Here is a 17,419-nt window from a genome sequence, read left to right on the forward strand (position 1 = left end):
TTCAAAATAAAGACCCATTGCATTGCACTGTTAATTCTTGAACATTAATTTCTACAGTAAACGGAACTGCCAAATGCAACCTGCTTTGTCAGCTACACTTTTTAGTACAAGGTTGGCATGTATCTGGGCAAACAAACCCTGGAGGAGGGAAGGGAAACAGAAAAAAAATCAGTTGTGTGGAGAGGAGAAAGAATGTAGGGGTGTGTGTGTGTGTGTTTGTGTGTGTGGTTCAATCCAGCTGGGTGTGTGGATGTTTCTGTTGCAGGATGGGAGATATATAATGAAGAAGCTTAGGAAAGGCTAATGGGTAATATTGGGGCGCTAAGGGAATGCGCAAGGGGGCTGTTTCAATGAGAAGGGATCTGTCCATGAGGGCTGAGTTGAGAGGGTGAAGCTTCCATAGAGTATCGTATTTTGAAAACCTAAAATGTGTGTGAGTGAGTGAGTCAGTGAAAAAGATTAACACCCCCGCATTTTTTTCTCAGACATCCAATTGAAATGCCACTGCCTTACTCTCAGCTGCGCTGTTTTTGGATCCCAGTTGAAGGATCCAAAAAGATATCCTTGTATATCTTACAAGGTTGTACCATCTTAGAAGGGGGTGTGGCTGTGAGGGGGTGTGGCTGTGACTGTCACAAAGGGACCCTGCACTTCTGAATTTGCCACTACACTACTGGTTGTACATTGAGACGTTCCACAGCTGTTTCTTTTAACACAACAGCTGTAAAAAGTTCACAGAAATGGGTTGTTTCTGTGTATGGTCCAGTTTACACTGAGGTTTCTACACATGATCCTATGCACAATATAGATACTTTATTTATAAAAATTTAACTAACATTTCCAAGAATGGCACAATAACTTTGAAAAAACAACTCATACTTAATAAAACATATACAAATATCAATTCAGTACCACTGGAAAAAGTATATAGCAGTGGAAACAATAAAAACAGATAAAACAGTATATAAGCATCCTATATAAACATCCCCAGTCAATTAAAAAAAAAGGAAAATTACTGTTGACTAACAACTTGGGCAAATAAAACGTTCTTAAATCTGGCACATAAAATATAACAAGGAATTTGCCAAGGAACACTATCTGAGGGGGATATTGCATAAGTGTGTTCAGTCTGTTCTGAATGGGGTTACATTGCCCCTGAAGGAGCAGGTTCGTAGCCTGGGGATTCTCCTGGAGCCATCACTGTCACTTGGAGGTCAGGTGGCTCCAGTGGCACAGAGTACCTTCTAACAGGTTTGGCTGGTGGCTCAGCTAAGCCCCTATATAGACAGGGATAACCTGGCTTCAATAGTCTATGCTCTGGTAACTTCCAGGTTAGATTAATGCAACACACTCTATGTGGGGCTGCCTTTGAAGATAGTTCAAAAGGTGCAGCTTGTGCAAAATGTGACAGCCAGACTGATAATGAGGACCAGAAGATCTGAGCATGTAACACCGATTCTGACCCATCGGCACTGTCTGCCTATAGGTTTGTCATCCTAATTAAAGATGCTTGTTTGGACCTGTAAAGCAGTATATGGCTAAAGACCGTAATACCTGATGGAGCACCTTGTCTAGTATGAACCTACCTCTACATTACAATCAGCACCCCCACCCCCCACCTGTAGACTGCTCTTCACAGTGAGTCCTCCTGGCACCAACATTGTATTCTTTTCAGTGCCAGGTCAAAATTTGTGTCATCATATGACAAAGGAACAGCGTTTCTATTACCAGTTACAGCTCAAGAAGCAGTTCCTGAGTGTCTCGTTTCTGCTCTCTTCCTGTTCCTTTGCAAAGTCCACCAGATTGTATCACTCTGTTCCTATCCTTTCAGACTTTTATTACTTCGGAAACAGACAGGACTTTGACAAATACAGAAAGTTTATTAAAATGTGTGACATCTGGAAGGGTTATTCACAATTTCTGTTAAATGTTACTTGTACAGTGACCACTGCACCAGCATCATGTCTTAACTTGTAATGCTGACATGACCTAACCCATAATACCATATTGGTTGAACATGCTACATGTTGATAAGGCATCACACAAAAACTGTGAACAGTATATTTGTTAACAGAAGCAGTATGAGTAGTATCATGAGGGAAGACGGAAATGTGGTGGACATACCATGTCCTATCATGAAGATTTGCAGTTACTATGTAGTCCATTATGATGGTACTAACTTATAAACCTGATACAAAACAGTTAACTGTTATAATCTTATTGCCTGAATTGCCCCATAGAGGTATCTCAACCCAGCAAAGGTGATCAAACATAGATAGAATCACTGAAATAAAATTTCTGTTTCAATTGTTTATGGATTTTAAAAGTAAGCTTACAGTTATCCATCCAAAATATTATAGGTGGTGGTAATCCCACTGGTGGCCCACAGGGAAGTATTGCATATTGACCTTCAGTTAGCGTTTTTTGAACTATTTTTTCTTTTGTCCATAAAGGAGATCCTGTAGGTTAAAAAAAAATCACTGTGTGTGGCCTGGGAAGTGAGGAAAACCAGGAACATCAAGGACAAGGGGGAAAAACTGCATAACACAAAATCAAAACCTTATGAAATTTACACAGCTCGGCATGAATATATTTTGAGTAGCAGTGTTCTCAGGGGGAAATTAGAAGGAACTTTATGCTGTGGTATAGCTATTTCAGGGAATAGTTTTCAGCTGTTAATTAACAAACATTCTGGATTCTTACAGTTTCCTAAAATATGCATATGAAGTTCTTGAATAATGTAATTCCGGGTATTGTAGAAAGCAAAACAATTAAAAATTCGGGGGGGGGGGGAAGGATAATGGAATCCTAATTAGAAATGGCAGGAGTAGACATTGACAAAAACTATAGATCAACTGGAAAGCAAATTAAGGATACCATCTTGAGCACGGTTATACATGTTTATGTTCTATTGATTTCAATGCTATATATGTACATGTGATGTGAATACTATGTCAGTTCAAAGCATTTTAAACATTTGCAGTGATATGTCTGCCTGCCATGCTAGTATTAGGAAGCAGCTCTGTTTTCAAGTGAACCAAACAGACCCTATATTGGCTAGAGAACAGTATGCATGGTGTCTTTCACTCCCGCCCTTAGAGAGGCGGGAAAACACAGACAAAGGGATAAATTTCAGCAGCATTGTCATATATGCAAGGCTTGATTGGACATCACCAGATTCTAATCAATCTTGCAAATGTGCATATGCCCCAAAGGAAAAGGAGAGGGTAAAAGTGAGTAAGGTATGCATACCTCACACAGAGAGATTTATCTCCAGAATATTGCAAAGTGTTATGAATAGGTATCTTCAATGTGTACCATGGAGACAGCATTATTATTATTATTATTATTATTATTATTATTATTATTATATTTATATTTATATTTATACCCTGCCTTTTTCCCAGTACTGGGACACAAGGCAGCTTACAAAAATTAAAACAGAATATTCATCAAGTATTCCTTGTGTGTTAGACTAATGAATTGCTTTTGCAGAAAGAGTGATCAAGTCCTTTGTCTGGGGGCAAGTAATGCCATATCCAGTACTCAGACTGGTTTTGCAAGTCTTTAGTTGGGATGTCATACCGGTGGTAACCTTAATTCTTTGGTGTAAAAAGTATAAGAAGTTTTCAGTAGCCAAGTGTGCCATCTTTGTGATGGGTGCCAAACCATGGTTTGAGGAGCAAAACTCCATCTGCTCTCAACTCAAGCAATCCTGGGTTTGGGGTCTTTTGAGGATCCACCAACCAAACTCCTGGCCGATCTTCTTCCTGGAAGGCAGACTACAGCATCCTGCTTGCCATCGCTTCCGCCAAGGGTAGTGGATGCTGAGGTTCTGCCATTCCTAGCCTAATTTTCTTTCCCCAAGCTACCTTCAGCTTGGCTGGGTAGGTCTGTGCCTCCCACAGGGGAACACAGTCCTCCTTCTAAAAGGGACACAACTTTCTAGTGATGCCTCAAGCCAGAGTATCACTGCTCCCCAGTATCCAGTCTACAGGAAAGGGCTTCGGCCCAGGGAAAGGTATACAATTCTGGAAAGCTCTACTACAAATGTATCCTCCACCTTCTCTATCCCTTCTTTCTGAGTAAGCGGGAAAAGGAGTGTGTGTGTGCAATTAATTTGGTTCTAATCTTTAACTGATTTGATCAGAGTCAGCTTTTGACTGCACCTTTCCCTGGCTTTATTAGTGGAAAGGATTTCAGCTGAGATCCCTCTTGCAGTGCCTCTTTTGGTTTCCTTGATATTACAAAGGGCCCCATAGGCGGTCTTCTCTTCTAGAAGAGGTGATTGATTATGAAGTCTCAGAAAACTGTGTTGAGAAGGACTTGAGGAAACCAAAGGTAAACGCACAAGACCTTTAAGTTGGAGTGTGTGGGCATTACAAGTTTCCAGTAACCCCTGGCTGTAGCCTTGAAAACTACAGTAAGTGAATGTTGGGTGTAGCTGGAACACAGCCCCTTCTCTGTTAGCTGAATTTCCCTCCAAGTCTCAAACCCTTTCCCCGCTTCCCTACTCAGCTCCCAACGCTCACCCTGCCCTCATATTCCCTTTCTTTCCCTACTCCCATGTGTGTAGGGCCTCCACATTATCTAATTCCCTCCTCCTTGTGCTATCATCCCAGTCCCTTCCACCCTCTGCAAAACAGAATATTCATGCATGTCCACAGCTTTGCTTTGGCTTTCAAGAAGCAGCCTTGGCGAGAACATAAGCTAATTTACTCATGCAGAGTACAGTTCTCAAGGAACGCTTGCAGGTTCATTTCCATTATTAGGCTTGTGTTTAAAGTGATATTGTTCTACCAAGTTAATTTCCCCAAAAGCAAATTGTGCATGTTAAATACTTGTTTGTTATGAATAAACACACCAAGTGGCTTGTCTCCCAAATCTTGTGTAGGTATGGTTCCTTTGGTAGGAGGGGCACCACTTAGCCATAGATACTTCATGTCCAATGTCTATACAATGTCTTTTGCATGTCTGTGAGAAAGTGGACAAGGGTATATGTGGGTCTGCACAAAAGGGAGTATATTTGGTAACACTAGAGTGCAACGATTTAGGATGTCCTATTGAAATAGCTGTAGCTCTACCTCATCCTAAACTCTTAAGAGATTATATATAATTATATCTGAAATGGAATCCACACTTTTCAAAATGCACAGCCGTTTTGCAAAATATAACTTTTAAATACGTAAAATTCAAGAATCAAAATATTTATTTCTAATTGTGATGCTTTACACCATACCCAGTTTAAAACATACAAGGAAAAAGAGGGAAAACATGCGTGTTTAACTTACTACACCACTTTGGAGAAAACAGGAAGTTTTTCATGCAGTACAGCACTAATCTAGAATATCAAATACCATTACCTTCTAACAAGATTGCTTTGATGATTAAAAACATGTCTTTTTTTAAGAAAAGAAAGAAAATTAAATAAATCAAAATGTTGACAATAAGTAGTAAGAGCTTCAAGTTTCATTAATATCATATATTCAAACTTACTGGATGACCGTATAACAATATTATTGGAAATTGCTGCTCCAAGCTCATTTCTGGCCGTGCACTGATAAATTCCTTCATATGATTCTGCCTTTCCTCCATTTTCTTCATTAATAATATTTATTATAAGAGTTCCTGAGTGTGGCTTCATTCTTACCCGTGCATCTTTATCTATGTCAAAGTGAGTTCCATTACGTGTCCATGAGAAGCTATCAAGTGAATAAAAATATTGAGGAAGTTATTCATTTGGAAAAAACATTTCTTTTAAGGTCATTTTCAGTCATACAAAACCAATATAAATAATGGCAATATTAATGAGATATCCAACTATAAAATGTGTTGGGGGATGGAACAGGACATCTATTCTTTAAAAAAAAGTTGCCTCAATTCAGTCCTCTTAGTGCAAGCAGAATATTCTATTATCTGCAACAACATGGAAAAAAATTGTTGCCTGTATACAGGCCTCCACAGACGGCAATTGAAGCGCTATGTGTATATGGGGCTCTGTATCACAGTCATGGTCTCGGGAACAGGGGTGGGCAACACCTGACCCGCAGGCAGCCCCCCAGGGGGAGATTTCTGGCCACCATTGGGTCCCTTGTGTATGCAGGATGGCCCCCACCATTGCTGTGTCTCCCAATTCCCAGCGATTCTGCTGGGAAACAAGGTATGCTCCCTGCATTTGCTGTTTCCCAACAGAAAGACAGGTTGCTTACCCGTAACTGTAGATTTTCATGTGGTAATCTGTGAATTGACACACATACAGGCTCTGTGCCTACACGGAGCCCCACTCAGGAAACTTCTATAGCTGAGGAATTTGGGGCGGGATCACTGCCTTGTTGTGGCGAAGGGGCTTGCGTAACTCAGTGAAGCCATAAGCTGTGCTGTGCAGGGCCACCCAAGATGGACAGGTCATGGCGGAGAGTTCTGACAAAATGTGGTCCACTGGAGAAGGAAATGGCAACTCACTCCAGTATTCTTACCAAGAAAACCCCATGGAACGTATCACAAGGCTAAAAGATATGACGCTGGAAGATGAGCCCCTCAGGTCGGAAGGTGTCCAATATACTACTGGGGAAGAGCAGAGGGAATTTCCAAGTAGCGCCAGAAAGAGTGAAGTGGCTGGGCCAAAGCTGAAAGGACACTCAGCCGTGGATGTGTCTGGTGGTGAAAAGAAAGTCCAATGCTGTAAAGAACAATATTGTTTAGGAACCTGGAATGTAAGATCAATGATTCAAGGTAAGCTGGAGGTGGTCAAACATGAGATGGCAAGACTGAACATCGACATCTTGGGAATCAGTGAACTAAAATCGACAAGCATGGGCGAATTTAATTCAGGTGACCATTATATCTACTACTGTGGGCAAGAATCCCTTAGAAGAAATGGAGTAGCACTCATAGTCAATAAAAGGGTGGGAAAAGCAGTACTAGGGTACAATCTCAAAAATGACAGAATGATCTCAGTACAAATCCAAGGCAAACCATTCAACATCACAGTAATTCAAGTCTATGCCCCAACCACTGAGGCCGAAGAAGCTGAGGTTGATCAGTTCTATGAAGACCTACAACACCTTCTAGAACTAACACCAAACAAAGATGTCTCTTTCATCATAGGGGATTGGAATGCTAAAGTAGGAAGTCAAGAAATCACCAGGATAACAGGTAACCATGGCCTTGGTATACAAAATGAAGCAGGACAAAGGCTAATAGAGTTCTGTCAAGAGAACACGCTGATCATAGCAAACACTCTTTTCCAACAGCACAAGAGGCGACTCTACACATGGACATCACCAGATGGTCAATATCGAAATCAGATTGATTATGTCCTTTGCAGTCAAAGATGGAGAAGCTCTATACAGTCAGTAAAAACAAGACCTGGATCTGACTGTGGCTCAGATCATGAGCTTCTTGTTGCAAAATTTCGGCTGAAATTGAAGAACGTAGGGAAAACCACTAAATCATTCAGGTATGACCTAAATCATATCCCTTATGAATATACAGTGGAGGTGAGGAATAGATTTCAGGGATTAGACCTGATAGACAGAGTGCCTGAGGAACTATGGACGGAGGTCCGTAACATTGTTCAGGAGGCAGCAACTCAATCCATCCCAAAGAAAAAGAAATGCAAGAAAGCCAAGTGGCTGTCTGATGAGGCTTTATAAGTAGCTGAGGAAAGAAGGGAAGCAAAAAGCAAAGGAGAAAGGGGAAGACATATCCAACTGAATGCAGAGTTCCAGAGGACAGCAAGGACAGACAAGAAGGCCTTCTTAAATTAACAATGCAAAGAAATTGAGGAAAACAATAGAATGGGAAAGACTAGAGATCTTTTCAAGAAAATCGGAGATATCAAGGGAATGTTTTGTGCAAAGACGGGCACGATAAAGGACAAAGAAGGCAGGGACCTAACAGAAGCAGATGAGATTAAGAAGAGGTGGAAAGAATACACAGAAGAACTATACAGGAAAGATCTGAATGTCCCTGATAGCCATGATAGTGCGGTCACTGAACTTGAGCCGGACATCCTAGAGAGTGAAGTCAAGTGGGCCTTAGGAAGCATTATTAACAACAAAGCTAGAGGAGATGACAGTATTTCAGCTGCGCTATTTAAAATCCTAAAAGATGATGCTGTTAAAGTGCTGGATTCAATATGCCAACAAATTTGGAACACTCAACAATGGCTGCAAGACTGGAAAAGGTCAGTTTACATTCCAATTCCAAAGAAGGGCAATGCCAAACTACAGTGTTCAAACTACCGTACAATTGCGCTGATTTCACATGCCAGCAAGGTTATGCTCCAAATCCTACAAGCTAGGCTTCAGCAGTATGTGAACCGAGAACTACCGGAAGTACAAGCTGGGTTTCGAAGAGGCAGAGGAACTAGAGATCAAATTGCCAACATTCGCTGGATCATGGAGAAAGCAAGAGAATTCCAGAAAAACGTCTATTTCTGCTTCATTGACTACGCTAAAGCCTTTGATTGTGTGGATCACAACAAATTCTGGCAAATTCTGAAAGAGATGGGAGTACCAGACCACCTTACCTGTCTCCTGAGAAACCTGTACGAGGGTCAAGAAGCAACAGTAAGAACCAGACATGGAACAACCGATTGGTTCCAAATTGGGAAAGGAGTACGACAAGGCTGCATATTGTCACCCTGCTTATTTAACTTATATGCAGAGTACGTCATGAGAAATGCCGGGTTGGATGAATCACAGGTCGGAATTAACAATGCCGGGAGAATTATCAACATCAGATACGCAGATACCACCCTAATGGCAGAAAGCGAAGAGGATCTAAAGAGCCTCTTGTTGAGGGTGAAAGTGGAGACTGCAAAAGCTGGTTTGAAACTCAACATTAAAAAAACGAAGATCATGGCATCTGGCCCCATCACTTCCTGGCATATAGAAGGGGAAGAAATGGAAGCAGTGACAGATTTTATTTTCTTGGGCTCCAAGATCATCGCAGATGGTGACTGTAGCCATGAAATTAAAAGATGCTTGGTCCTTGGGAGGAAAGCTATGGCCAACCTAGACAGCATAGTAAGAAGCAGAGACATCACCTTGCTGACAAAGGTCTGTCTAATCAAAGCTATGGTTTTCCCAGTAGTAACGTATGGCTGTGAGAGCTGGACTATAAGGAAGGCTGAGCGCCGAAGAATTGATGCTTTCGAACTGTGGTGCTGGAGAAGACTCTTACGAGTCCCCTGGACTGCAAGGAGGTCAAATCAGTCCATCCTAAAGGAAATCAACCCTGAGTGCTCATTGGAAGGACAGATACTAAAGCTGAAGCTCAAATATTTTGGCCACCTAATGCGAAGAGAAAACTCCCTGGAAAAGACCCTGATGCTGGGAAAGATTGAAGGCAAAAGGAGAAGGGGACAGCAGAGGATGAGATGGCTAGACAGCATTACCAATGCAATGAATATGAACTTGAGCACACTCCGGGAGAGAGCAGAGGACAGGAAGACCTGGCGTGCTATGGTCCATGGGGTCATGAAGAGTCGGACATGACTTAATGACTGAACAACCCTCCTCCACCGTCCAGTGCGCATGTCCCTAGCGAGTTCCCGCCTATTCCCTCAGACTGCCCATCGCAGCCTCAGAACCGAGCAGAGCTTTGGTACCCAAAACGATAGCAATATTGACACCGAAGCAGGGACAATAGGTGAGCTGTGTGAATGCACAAATGACTGCTCGAAGAACGACAGTTACAGGTAAGCAATCGGTTTTTCTTCTTCTTTGTCTACATGTATCATACATATTTTGGCTCTGCCCCCTTTTGCATTCAGCCCTGCCCACCACTGAAATGCAGCGCCTGAGAGAAGCTTCTCTGAAGTGGAATTTGGCCCTCGGGCTGAAAGAGTTTCTGCCACCCTTATGTAAGTAATAAGGATGAGGCAGTGGCTGTTCTGTATCAGTGCCTGGGCATGGCAATGGTCTGGATGAGGGCCAATAAACTGAGCCTCAGTCTAGACAAGACAGAGTGTCAGGGTTGGATCAGATATTGGAGCCCATACAGCCCCAAAGCAGTTCTAATTCTGAGGAAGAGATAGAAACCGCGTGAGAGGAATTTGCATGCTGTTCAGAGGCGCCGCCGGAGGGACAGCCCCTCCCTGGTCACATTTCTGAGAGTGGTAATGACCCTTGACCCTAGCAGGCAGGGACAATTGGAGCTTCGGGGTGATAGGCGCTGGCATAGGGACAAGCGGGAGATGGAGGGTGCTGGGAGGAGGCACTTAGCCTGCTTGGCGCATTGTCAACAGCTGCGCCCCGATGCCCCATGGGAAAGGGGTGGACTTTCGCCTCCTAGCCCTTAAATTCATAGTAGGGATGTATGAAAGTCACTTACCTTTTCGCAGATTCTGTTCGTGGGGGGAGGCGCTCCGTCCCTCCCCCCGGAATCCTCGATGGGGGAGGAGGCAATCCGGTCCTCCCCCTCGGAAACCTCGATGGCCAGCTCTGCTCCACGGCAGCCCCACAGAGCAGCCAGCCAGGCCAGGGCTGTTCACAGCCGGATTTCTGGCCGCGGACTGGCTGGTGCAGACGCAAAGGGTGACCACCGTAGCGGCCGCCATTTGTGTCCAGCCAGGGAGGCGTGATAGGCTACGTAAGTCTTTACATAGCCTATCACGTCTGGGTAAAAAAAAAAAAACGGCGTACGCAAATGGCGGCAGCTATGGCAGCCGCCATTTGCGTTCCTTATTTTTCACCGTTTTAGTCTACGTAAATATTTATGTAGGCTAAAACGGTGAATCAAAAAGGAACGCATATAGTGCCCACTATGCTGTTTGCGTTCCCCCTTTTTTTCGCCGTAATAGTCAATGTACATATTTACATTGTACATATTTTCGCCGTAGCTGCCGCCATTTGCGTACATCCTTTTTTTTTTTTACCCAGATAGGTAAAAAAAAAATAGGTAAAAAATAGGCTACGTAAGTCTTTATGTAGCCTATCACATCTGGGTAAAAAAAAAAAAAAAGATCAGACTGCAAATGGTGGCCGTGGCAGCTGGTCGAAAGACCAGCCGAAGCCGCCGCTGGAGCCGCCGCTGTCCAGAACATCCACCCCAGGTAAGTCTCGTCCCGGGGGGGATCCACGGGGGGGTGGGGGGGTGGCAGGCCATTCTGCCACGAATTTCGGGGGGCCGAATGCCAATGCCTTTGGCCTCCTTGAAATCTGTGGCGGAATTCTCCGCCATCCCTAGTTCAGAGGCTTCCCGCCTTTACCTCCAAACGGAGATCAACTGATTCACTAAGACTAGAAACCTCTGGTAGGCAGCTCTCTAAAGTTTCCCTCATTAGGCTCATGCAATTAGCATCTGTAAGCATCATTAGGTTGAATGGAAATAAAGCCTTGGAAAAGAGCCCTATGTCTCTGTGTTGATTCTAGCTACTTGAGGATTTCAGAAGGCAGCAAGGGCGCTCCTGACACAGAGGTACTGTTAGTGGGTGGTTCATCTGCCTGGCTAGGTGATGTTCAACCTGTTCTAGAGAGGGTTGCACTCCCCCTAAAGGATCAGGTTCGTAGTTTGGGGGTGCTCTTGGACCCATAACTGTCACTTGAGGCACAGGTGGACTCGGTAGTATGCAACACCTTTTATCAGCTTGGGCTGATACACCGACTACACCCTTATCTGGACAGAAATAGCCTAGCTACAGTTATCCATGCTCTGAGAACCTCTCATCTGGGACTACTGCAATGCATTATACGTGGGGCTGCCTTTGAAAATGGTTCGGAAACTTCAGTTGATCCAAAACAGGGTAGCGAGATTGTTAATGGGGACTGGCCGACGTGATCATATCATGCCAGTACTTTTTCAGCTGCACTGGCTGCCTGTCCATGTCCGGGCCTGATTCAAAGTGCTAGCATTAACATTCAAAGGCCTAAACAGCTTGGGGCCAGGTTATCTGAAGAATTGCCTCCTCCCATATTTGCCTGCCTAGACCCTAAGATCATCTTCAGGGGTCCTTTTCCAGAAGTCCCTGCCAAAGGAGGCAAGGCAGGTGGCTACCAGGAAGAGGGCATTTTCTGCTGTGGCACCCTGGCTACAGAATGGACTCCCTATAGAGGTTCACCTGGTGCCTGCGTTGTACTCTTTCAGGTAGCAGGTGAAGACCTTTTTATTTTCCTAGCATTTTAGCATGTTAGTGTTATAGTCTTTTAACTCTGCAGTTTTAAAACTGTTACTGTATTTTAAATGTCTGCACTGCTGCTAGTTTCTATTCTCGTATTTTTATACTGCAGTTTTAAGCTTATATATTTTATACTGTTTTTATTCTGTATTTTTGTGAACTGCCCAGACAGCTTTGGCTATTGGGCAGTATAGAAATGTAATAAATAAATAAATTTGTGGGAGGCTGTTATCACATATATAATTCTGAGTTTGAGAAAGAGATGAAGATCAAAGCAAGCTACACTTAGGAGAGACTAGTATGCCTCCAACCTTCTAAAGGAAGCAAAAGCCAAGCGTAGCCAAATGTGTACCCTAGATTTTAGGAAAGCCAATTTTAATAAACTCAGAACAATGACAAGTAAGGTCCCATGGCAAGCGACTCGAGAAAAGGAGTACAAGATGGTGGGAGTTTAAAAAAAAGAAAATTCTAAAGGCACAATTACAAACAATTCCAACAAGAAAAAAAGGTGGAAGACAACAGAAGAAGCCAAGGTGGCTTCACAAAAAGCTTAGAGATGACCTGAAAACAAAAAAGGACACATATATGAAGTGGAAGGAAGGCCAAGCAACAAAGGAAGAGTAAAGGCAGGTAGCACGGAATTTCAGGGATGGCATCAGGAAGGCTAAAGCTGAGAACGAGCTGAGGTTAGCAAGGGATGCTAAAAGCAACAAAAAAGCTTTCTTCAGCTACATGCATAATAAAGGTCAGAGGAAATAAATGGTGTTTCAGCTATTAAATAAGGATGGCAAAATGATAACAAATGACAAAGAAAAGTCAGAGGTGCTCAATTCCTACTTTGGCTCAGTCTTCTCCCAAAAGAGGGTCTATGACCCCCCTGGCAAAGGCGAAGTACAGGCTGAAGGGGCAGGATTGCAGCTTGAGATCGATAGGCATATGGTCAAGGAACACCTAATTCTTTTGAATGAGTTCAAATCTGCATGGCCAGATGAACTAAATCCTAGAGTAATAAAAGAACTGGCAGAAGAACTCTCAGAACTACTGTCTGTTATCTTTGAGAAATCATGGAGGATGGGTGAAGTGCCAGATGACTGGAGGACTAATGTTGTCCGTATCTTCCAAAAGGGCAAAAAAGAGGAACATGGGAACTCTGACCTCAATCCCTGGGAAAATTCTGGAAGCAATCAATCTGTAAGCACCTTGAAAACAATGCAGTGATTACTCGAAGCCAACATGGATTTGTCAAGAACAAATCCTGCCAGACGAACGTTTTTTGATCAGGTAACCTCCCTTGTGGACTGTGGGAATGCCATGGACATAATATACCTCGACTTCAGCAAAGCTTCTGACAAAGTGCCCCATGATATCCTGATGAGCAAACTAGCTCTAAGTGGGCTAGATGAAACAACCATCAGGTGGATCCACAGTTGGCTACAGAATCAGACTCAAAGAGTGCTTATCAATGGGATCTTCTCAAACTGGGGAGAGGTAACAAGTGGTGTACTGCAGGGCTCAGTTCTGGGCCCAGTGCTCTTCAGCATTTTTATTAATGACTTTGGATGAGAAGGTGCAGTGAAAGCTGTTTAAATTTGCAGCTGACACAAATTGGGCGGGATCGCTAATACCCTGGAAGACAGAAACAAAATTCAAAGTGATCTTTGATAGGCTGGAGTGCTGGGCAGAAAACAACAGAACGACATTTCATAGGGATAAATGCCACGTTCTGCACCTAGGAAAAAGAAACCAAATGCACAGTTACAAGATGGGCAATACTTGACTCAAAAATACTACAAGCGAGAAGGATCATGGAATTGTTGTAGATCACAAGCTGAATATAAGCCAACAAAATGATGTGGCTGCAAAAAAGGGAAATGCTATTTTGGGCTGCTCAGCACTGGTTAGGTTTCATCTTGAGTACCGTTTCCAGTTCTGGGCACCAGACTTTAAGAAGGATGCACACAAAGTGGAGAGAGTACAGAGGTGAGCAACAAGGATGATCAGCGGACTGGAAACAAAGCCTTATGAGGAGAGACCTGAAAAGTACTGGGCATGTTTAGCCTTGAGAAGAGAAGACTGAGGGGAGATATGACAGCGCTCTTCAAGTACTTGAAAGGTTGTCACTGAGACGAAGGCCAGGATCTCTTCTCGATCATCCCAGAGTGCAGGACACGGAATAATGGGCTCAAGTTACAGGAAGCCAGATTCCGGCAGTATGTCAGGAAAAACTTCCTGACTGTTAGAGCAATATGACAATGGAACCAATTACCTAGGGAGATGGTGGGCTCTCCCACACTGGAGGAATTCAAGAAGAGGCCAGAGAGCCATCTGGCAGGGATGCTTTGACTTGGATTCCTGCATTGAGCAGGGGATTGGACTTGATGGTCTTATAGGCCCCTTCCAACCCTACTATTCTATGATTCTATGAACCAACTAAGAATGGAGGAGATGGGGCATAAGAAGTCTGATAGGGGCCACAAATCTTGGACTTGCATGTATGGCCTTCTGTCATAGTTCTCCCGAATTCCAAATCTACAAAGAGCCATTAAGGTCTTCTACCCTCCGCTTCTCTGTCTTGTCCTGAAAGCACACTGGGCCAAAACAGAGAAGGAAAATAGAAGACAGTAATAGCTCTTTGTAGTGTGGCCAAAGCACACTGCATGAAAGGTTTTCAAAACGAAGCATAAACTTCTAAACATATTCTTCAAAAACAAAAATCTGATATTTTTTATTATTATTATTATTATTATTATTATTATTATTATTATTTTATTTACAATGTTTATATACCGCTTACATCTAGACAGATTTCAGAGTGGTAAACAATAAAATATGCAAAATAGGATAAAATAATAAAACACCATGTTAATTTTTTTTTTTAAAAAAATACAGAATTCCGATAAAACCGTGACTGGTCAGTCAAGGAAGTCTTCCTGAAATAAATATATTTTCAGGATGCGCTGAAAACGGCACCTGCCTGACCTCCACAGGCAAGGAGTTTCATAGAAAAGGGGCCACCACACTGAAGGCTTTTCTCTTGGTGGACTCCAATTGGGCCATAGGTCCATGTGGAACCATCAGGATCATGCCATCTGATGACCTCAGTGACAGGGCAGATAAGTAAGGGAGAAGGTGCTCTCTCAGGCATCCTGGTCCCAAGTTGTTCAGGGCTTTGTACACTAGCACCAAAACCTTAAACCTGGCCTGGTAATGAATAGGCAGCCAGTGCAGTACCTTCAGCAAAGGAGTTTCATGCTGAAAAGGGGCGGCTCCTGACAAGAGCCTAGCTGTTGCATTCTAGCTCCAGCTTCTGGACCAGCCTCAAGGGCAGCCCCACATAGAGCACACTGCAGTAATCCAGTCTTCAGTAGGGATGTTAGAGAATTCCGCCACGGATCCCAGGGGGGCCGAATTCCAGTGAATTCGGCCCCCCAGAATCTGTGGCGGAACGGAGCAACCTGCCCCACCACCCTGCGAAAGCCCCATGAAACCGAGCCTACCTGGCTGCGGCTCTGGCTGCGGTTTTGGCGGCGGCTCTGGCTGCTGCCGGGCTGCTGCAGACGCAAATGGCGTCCTGAGTAGGGGATGCCATTTGTGTCCCTATTAGGGATGTACGAAAGTCACTTACCTTTTCGAAGGGTGACATTTGTGGTGGTGGGGAGGCGCTCCATCCCTCCCCCCGAAATTCTGGCTGGGGGGGGAGGCACTCCGTCCCTCCCCCTCGAAATTCTGGCCGGCCGGCTCTGCAGGGATTCTGCAGAGCCGCCGGCCGGCTCCGCCAGCGGCCGGACATCCGGCCATGGCCTAGCAGGGACGCAAATAAACAAAAAACGTTTGCGTCCATGCAGTCAGCCGTGATAGGCTACATAAATGTTTACGTAGCCTATCACGGCTGATTTAAAAGAAAAAAAACGCACAAATGCAAATGGAGGCGCACATGGGCGCTGCCATTTGCGTTCCTTATTTTGGCACGTCTTAGTCTACGTAAACATTTACGTAGAATAAGATGGCGAAAATAAGGGGAAAGCAAATAGCGTAGACGCTACACTATCTGCGTTCCACTTATTTTCGCCGTCTTAGTCTACGTAAATGTAGGGATGGCGGAGAATTTCTCCACGAATCTCGGGGAGGCCGAATGCCAGCGCATTCGGCCCCACGAAATTGTTGGTGAAATTCTCCGCCCCCCCGCCCCCCCCCCCCCCGGGATGGGACTTACCTCCCTCGAATGTCCCTCTTGGCGGCGGGTCCCGGCGGGAGTTTGGCAGCATTTCGTCGGGGGCAGCGGCCAGTCTTCCGACCGGCTGCCGCCACCGCCATTACAAAATAAAGTGAAAAAAACACACACACCCGTGATAGGCTACGTAACGATTAACGTAGCCTATCACGGCTAGATTTCCAAAGTCAGCCGTGATAGGCTACGTTAATCGTTATGTAGCCTATAACGGGTGACTTTGGAAAAAAAAAAGAAGCGCGTACGCAAATGGCGGCACCCATGGGCGCCGCCATTTGCGTTCCTTATTTGGTCCCGGTAGTCTACGTAAAGATTTATGTAGACTACGGCGAAAATAAGGGCAATGCAAATAGCGTTGCCCTTATTTTCGCCGTAGTCTACGTAAATCTTTACGTAGACTACCGGGACCAAATAAGGAACGCAAATGGCGGCGCCCATGGGCGCCGCCATTTGCGTACGCACGTTTGTTTTTTTTTCTTTTAAATCAGCCGTGATAGGCCATGGTGTTTTTTAAAAATCTAGCCGTGATAGGCTACATAAATCTTTACGTAGCCTATCACATTTTTGTTTGTTTGTTTGTTTTAAACTGGAAATGGCGGTGGTAGCAGCCGGTCAGAAGACCAGCCGCCGCAGCCGCCACCGCCGAACCGCAGCCGCCGCCGCCAGGAAGATCCGCCCAAGGTAAGTCCCATCCCCGGGGGGGGGGCGGGGGGGGCAGACCGTTCTGCCACCAATTTCGGGGGGCCGAATGCGCTGGCATTCGGCCTTCCTGAGATTCGCGGTGAAATTCTCTGACATCCCTAGTCCCTATGGTAGCCCGTGATAGGCTATGTAAATATTTACGTAGCCTATCACGGCTAAAGCAGGGATGCAAATGGCGTCCCCTACGCCATTTGCATTCCCATTGTATCCGTGATAGGCTACGTAAATATTTACGTAGCCTATGACAGCTAAAGCAGGGACGCAAATGGCGTCCCCTACGCCATTTGCATTCCCGTTGTATCCATAACAGGCTACGTAAATATTTACGTAGCCTATGACGCCTAAAGCAGGGACGCAAATGGCGT

At 44.4% G+C, this 17,419-nt stretch overlaps 1 protein-coding gene across 33 annotated transcripts in view; it reads right to left on the bottom strand.

Moving 5' to 3' along the window:
* Positions 1-17,419, bottom strand: part of NRCAM (neuronal cell adhesion molecule) — a 218,278-nt gene that overhangs the window by 87,883 nt on the left and 112,976 nt on the right. For all 33 annotated transcript variants that reach the window (XM_084810717.1, XM_084810713.1, XM_084810723.1 and 30 more), the window contains 2 exons: positions 5,497-5,702; positions 2,337-2,459 (listed from right to left, as the gene is read on the bottom strand). In XM_084810717.1, coding sequence (XP_084666843.1) covers positions 2,337-2,459; positions 5,497-5,702 — 329 coding nt within the window. The remainder of the gene's footprint in view (positions 1-2,336; positions 2,460-5,496; positions 5,703-17,419) is intronic.

This window comes from Heloderma suspectum, chromosome 7 (assembly GCF_057233095.1).
Source record: "Heloderma suspectum isolate Gila_16-S chromosome 7, 16-S_ref, whole genome shotgun sequence".
Taxonomy (NCBI): Eukaryota; Metazoa; Chordata; class Lepidosauria; order Squamata; family Helodermatidae; genus Heloderma; species Heloderma suspectum.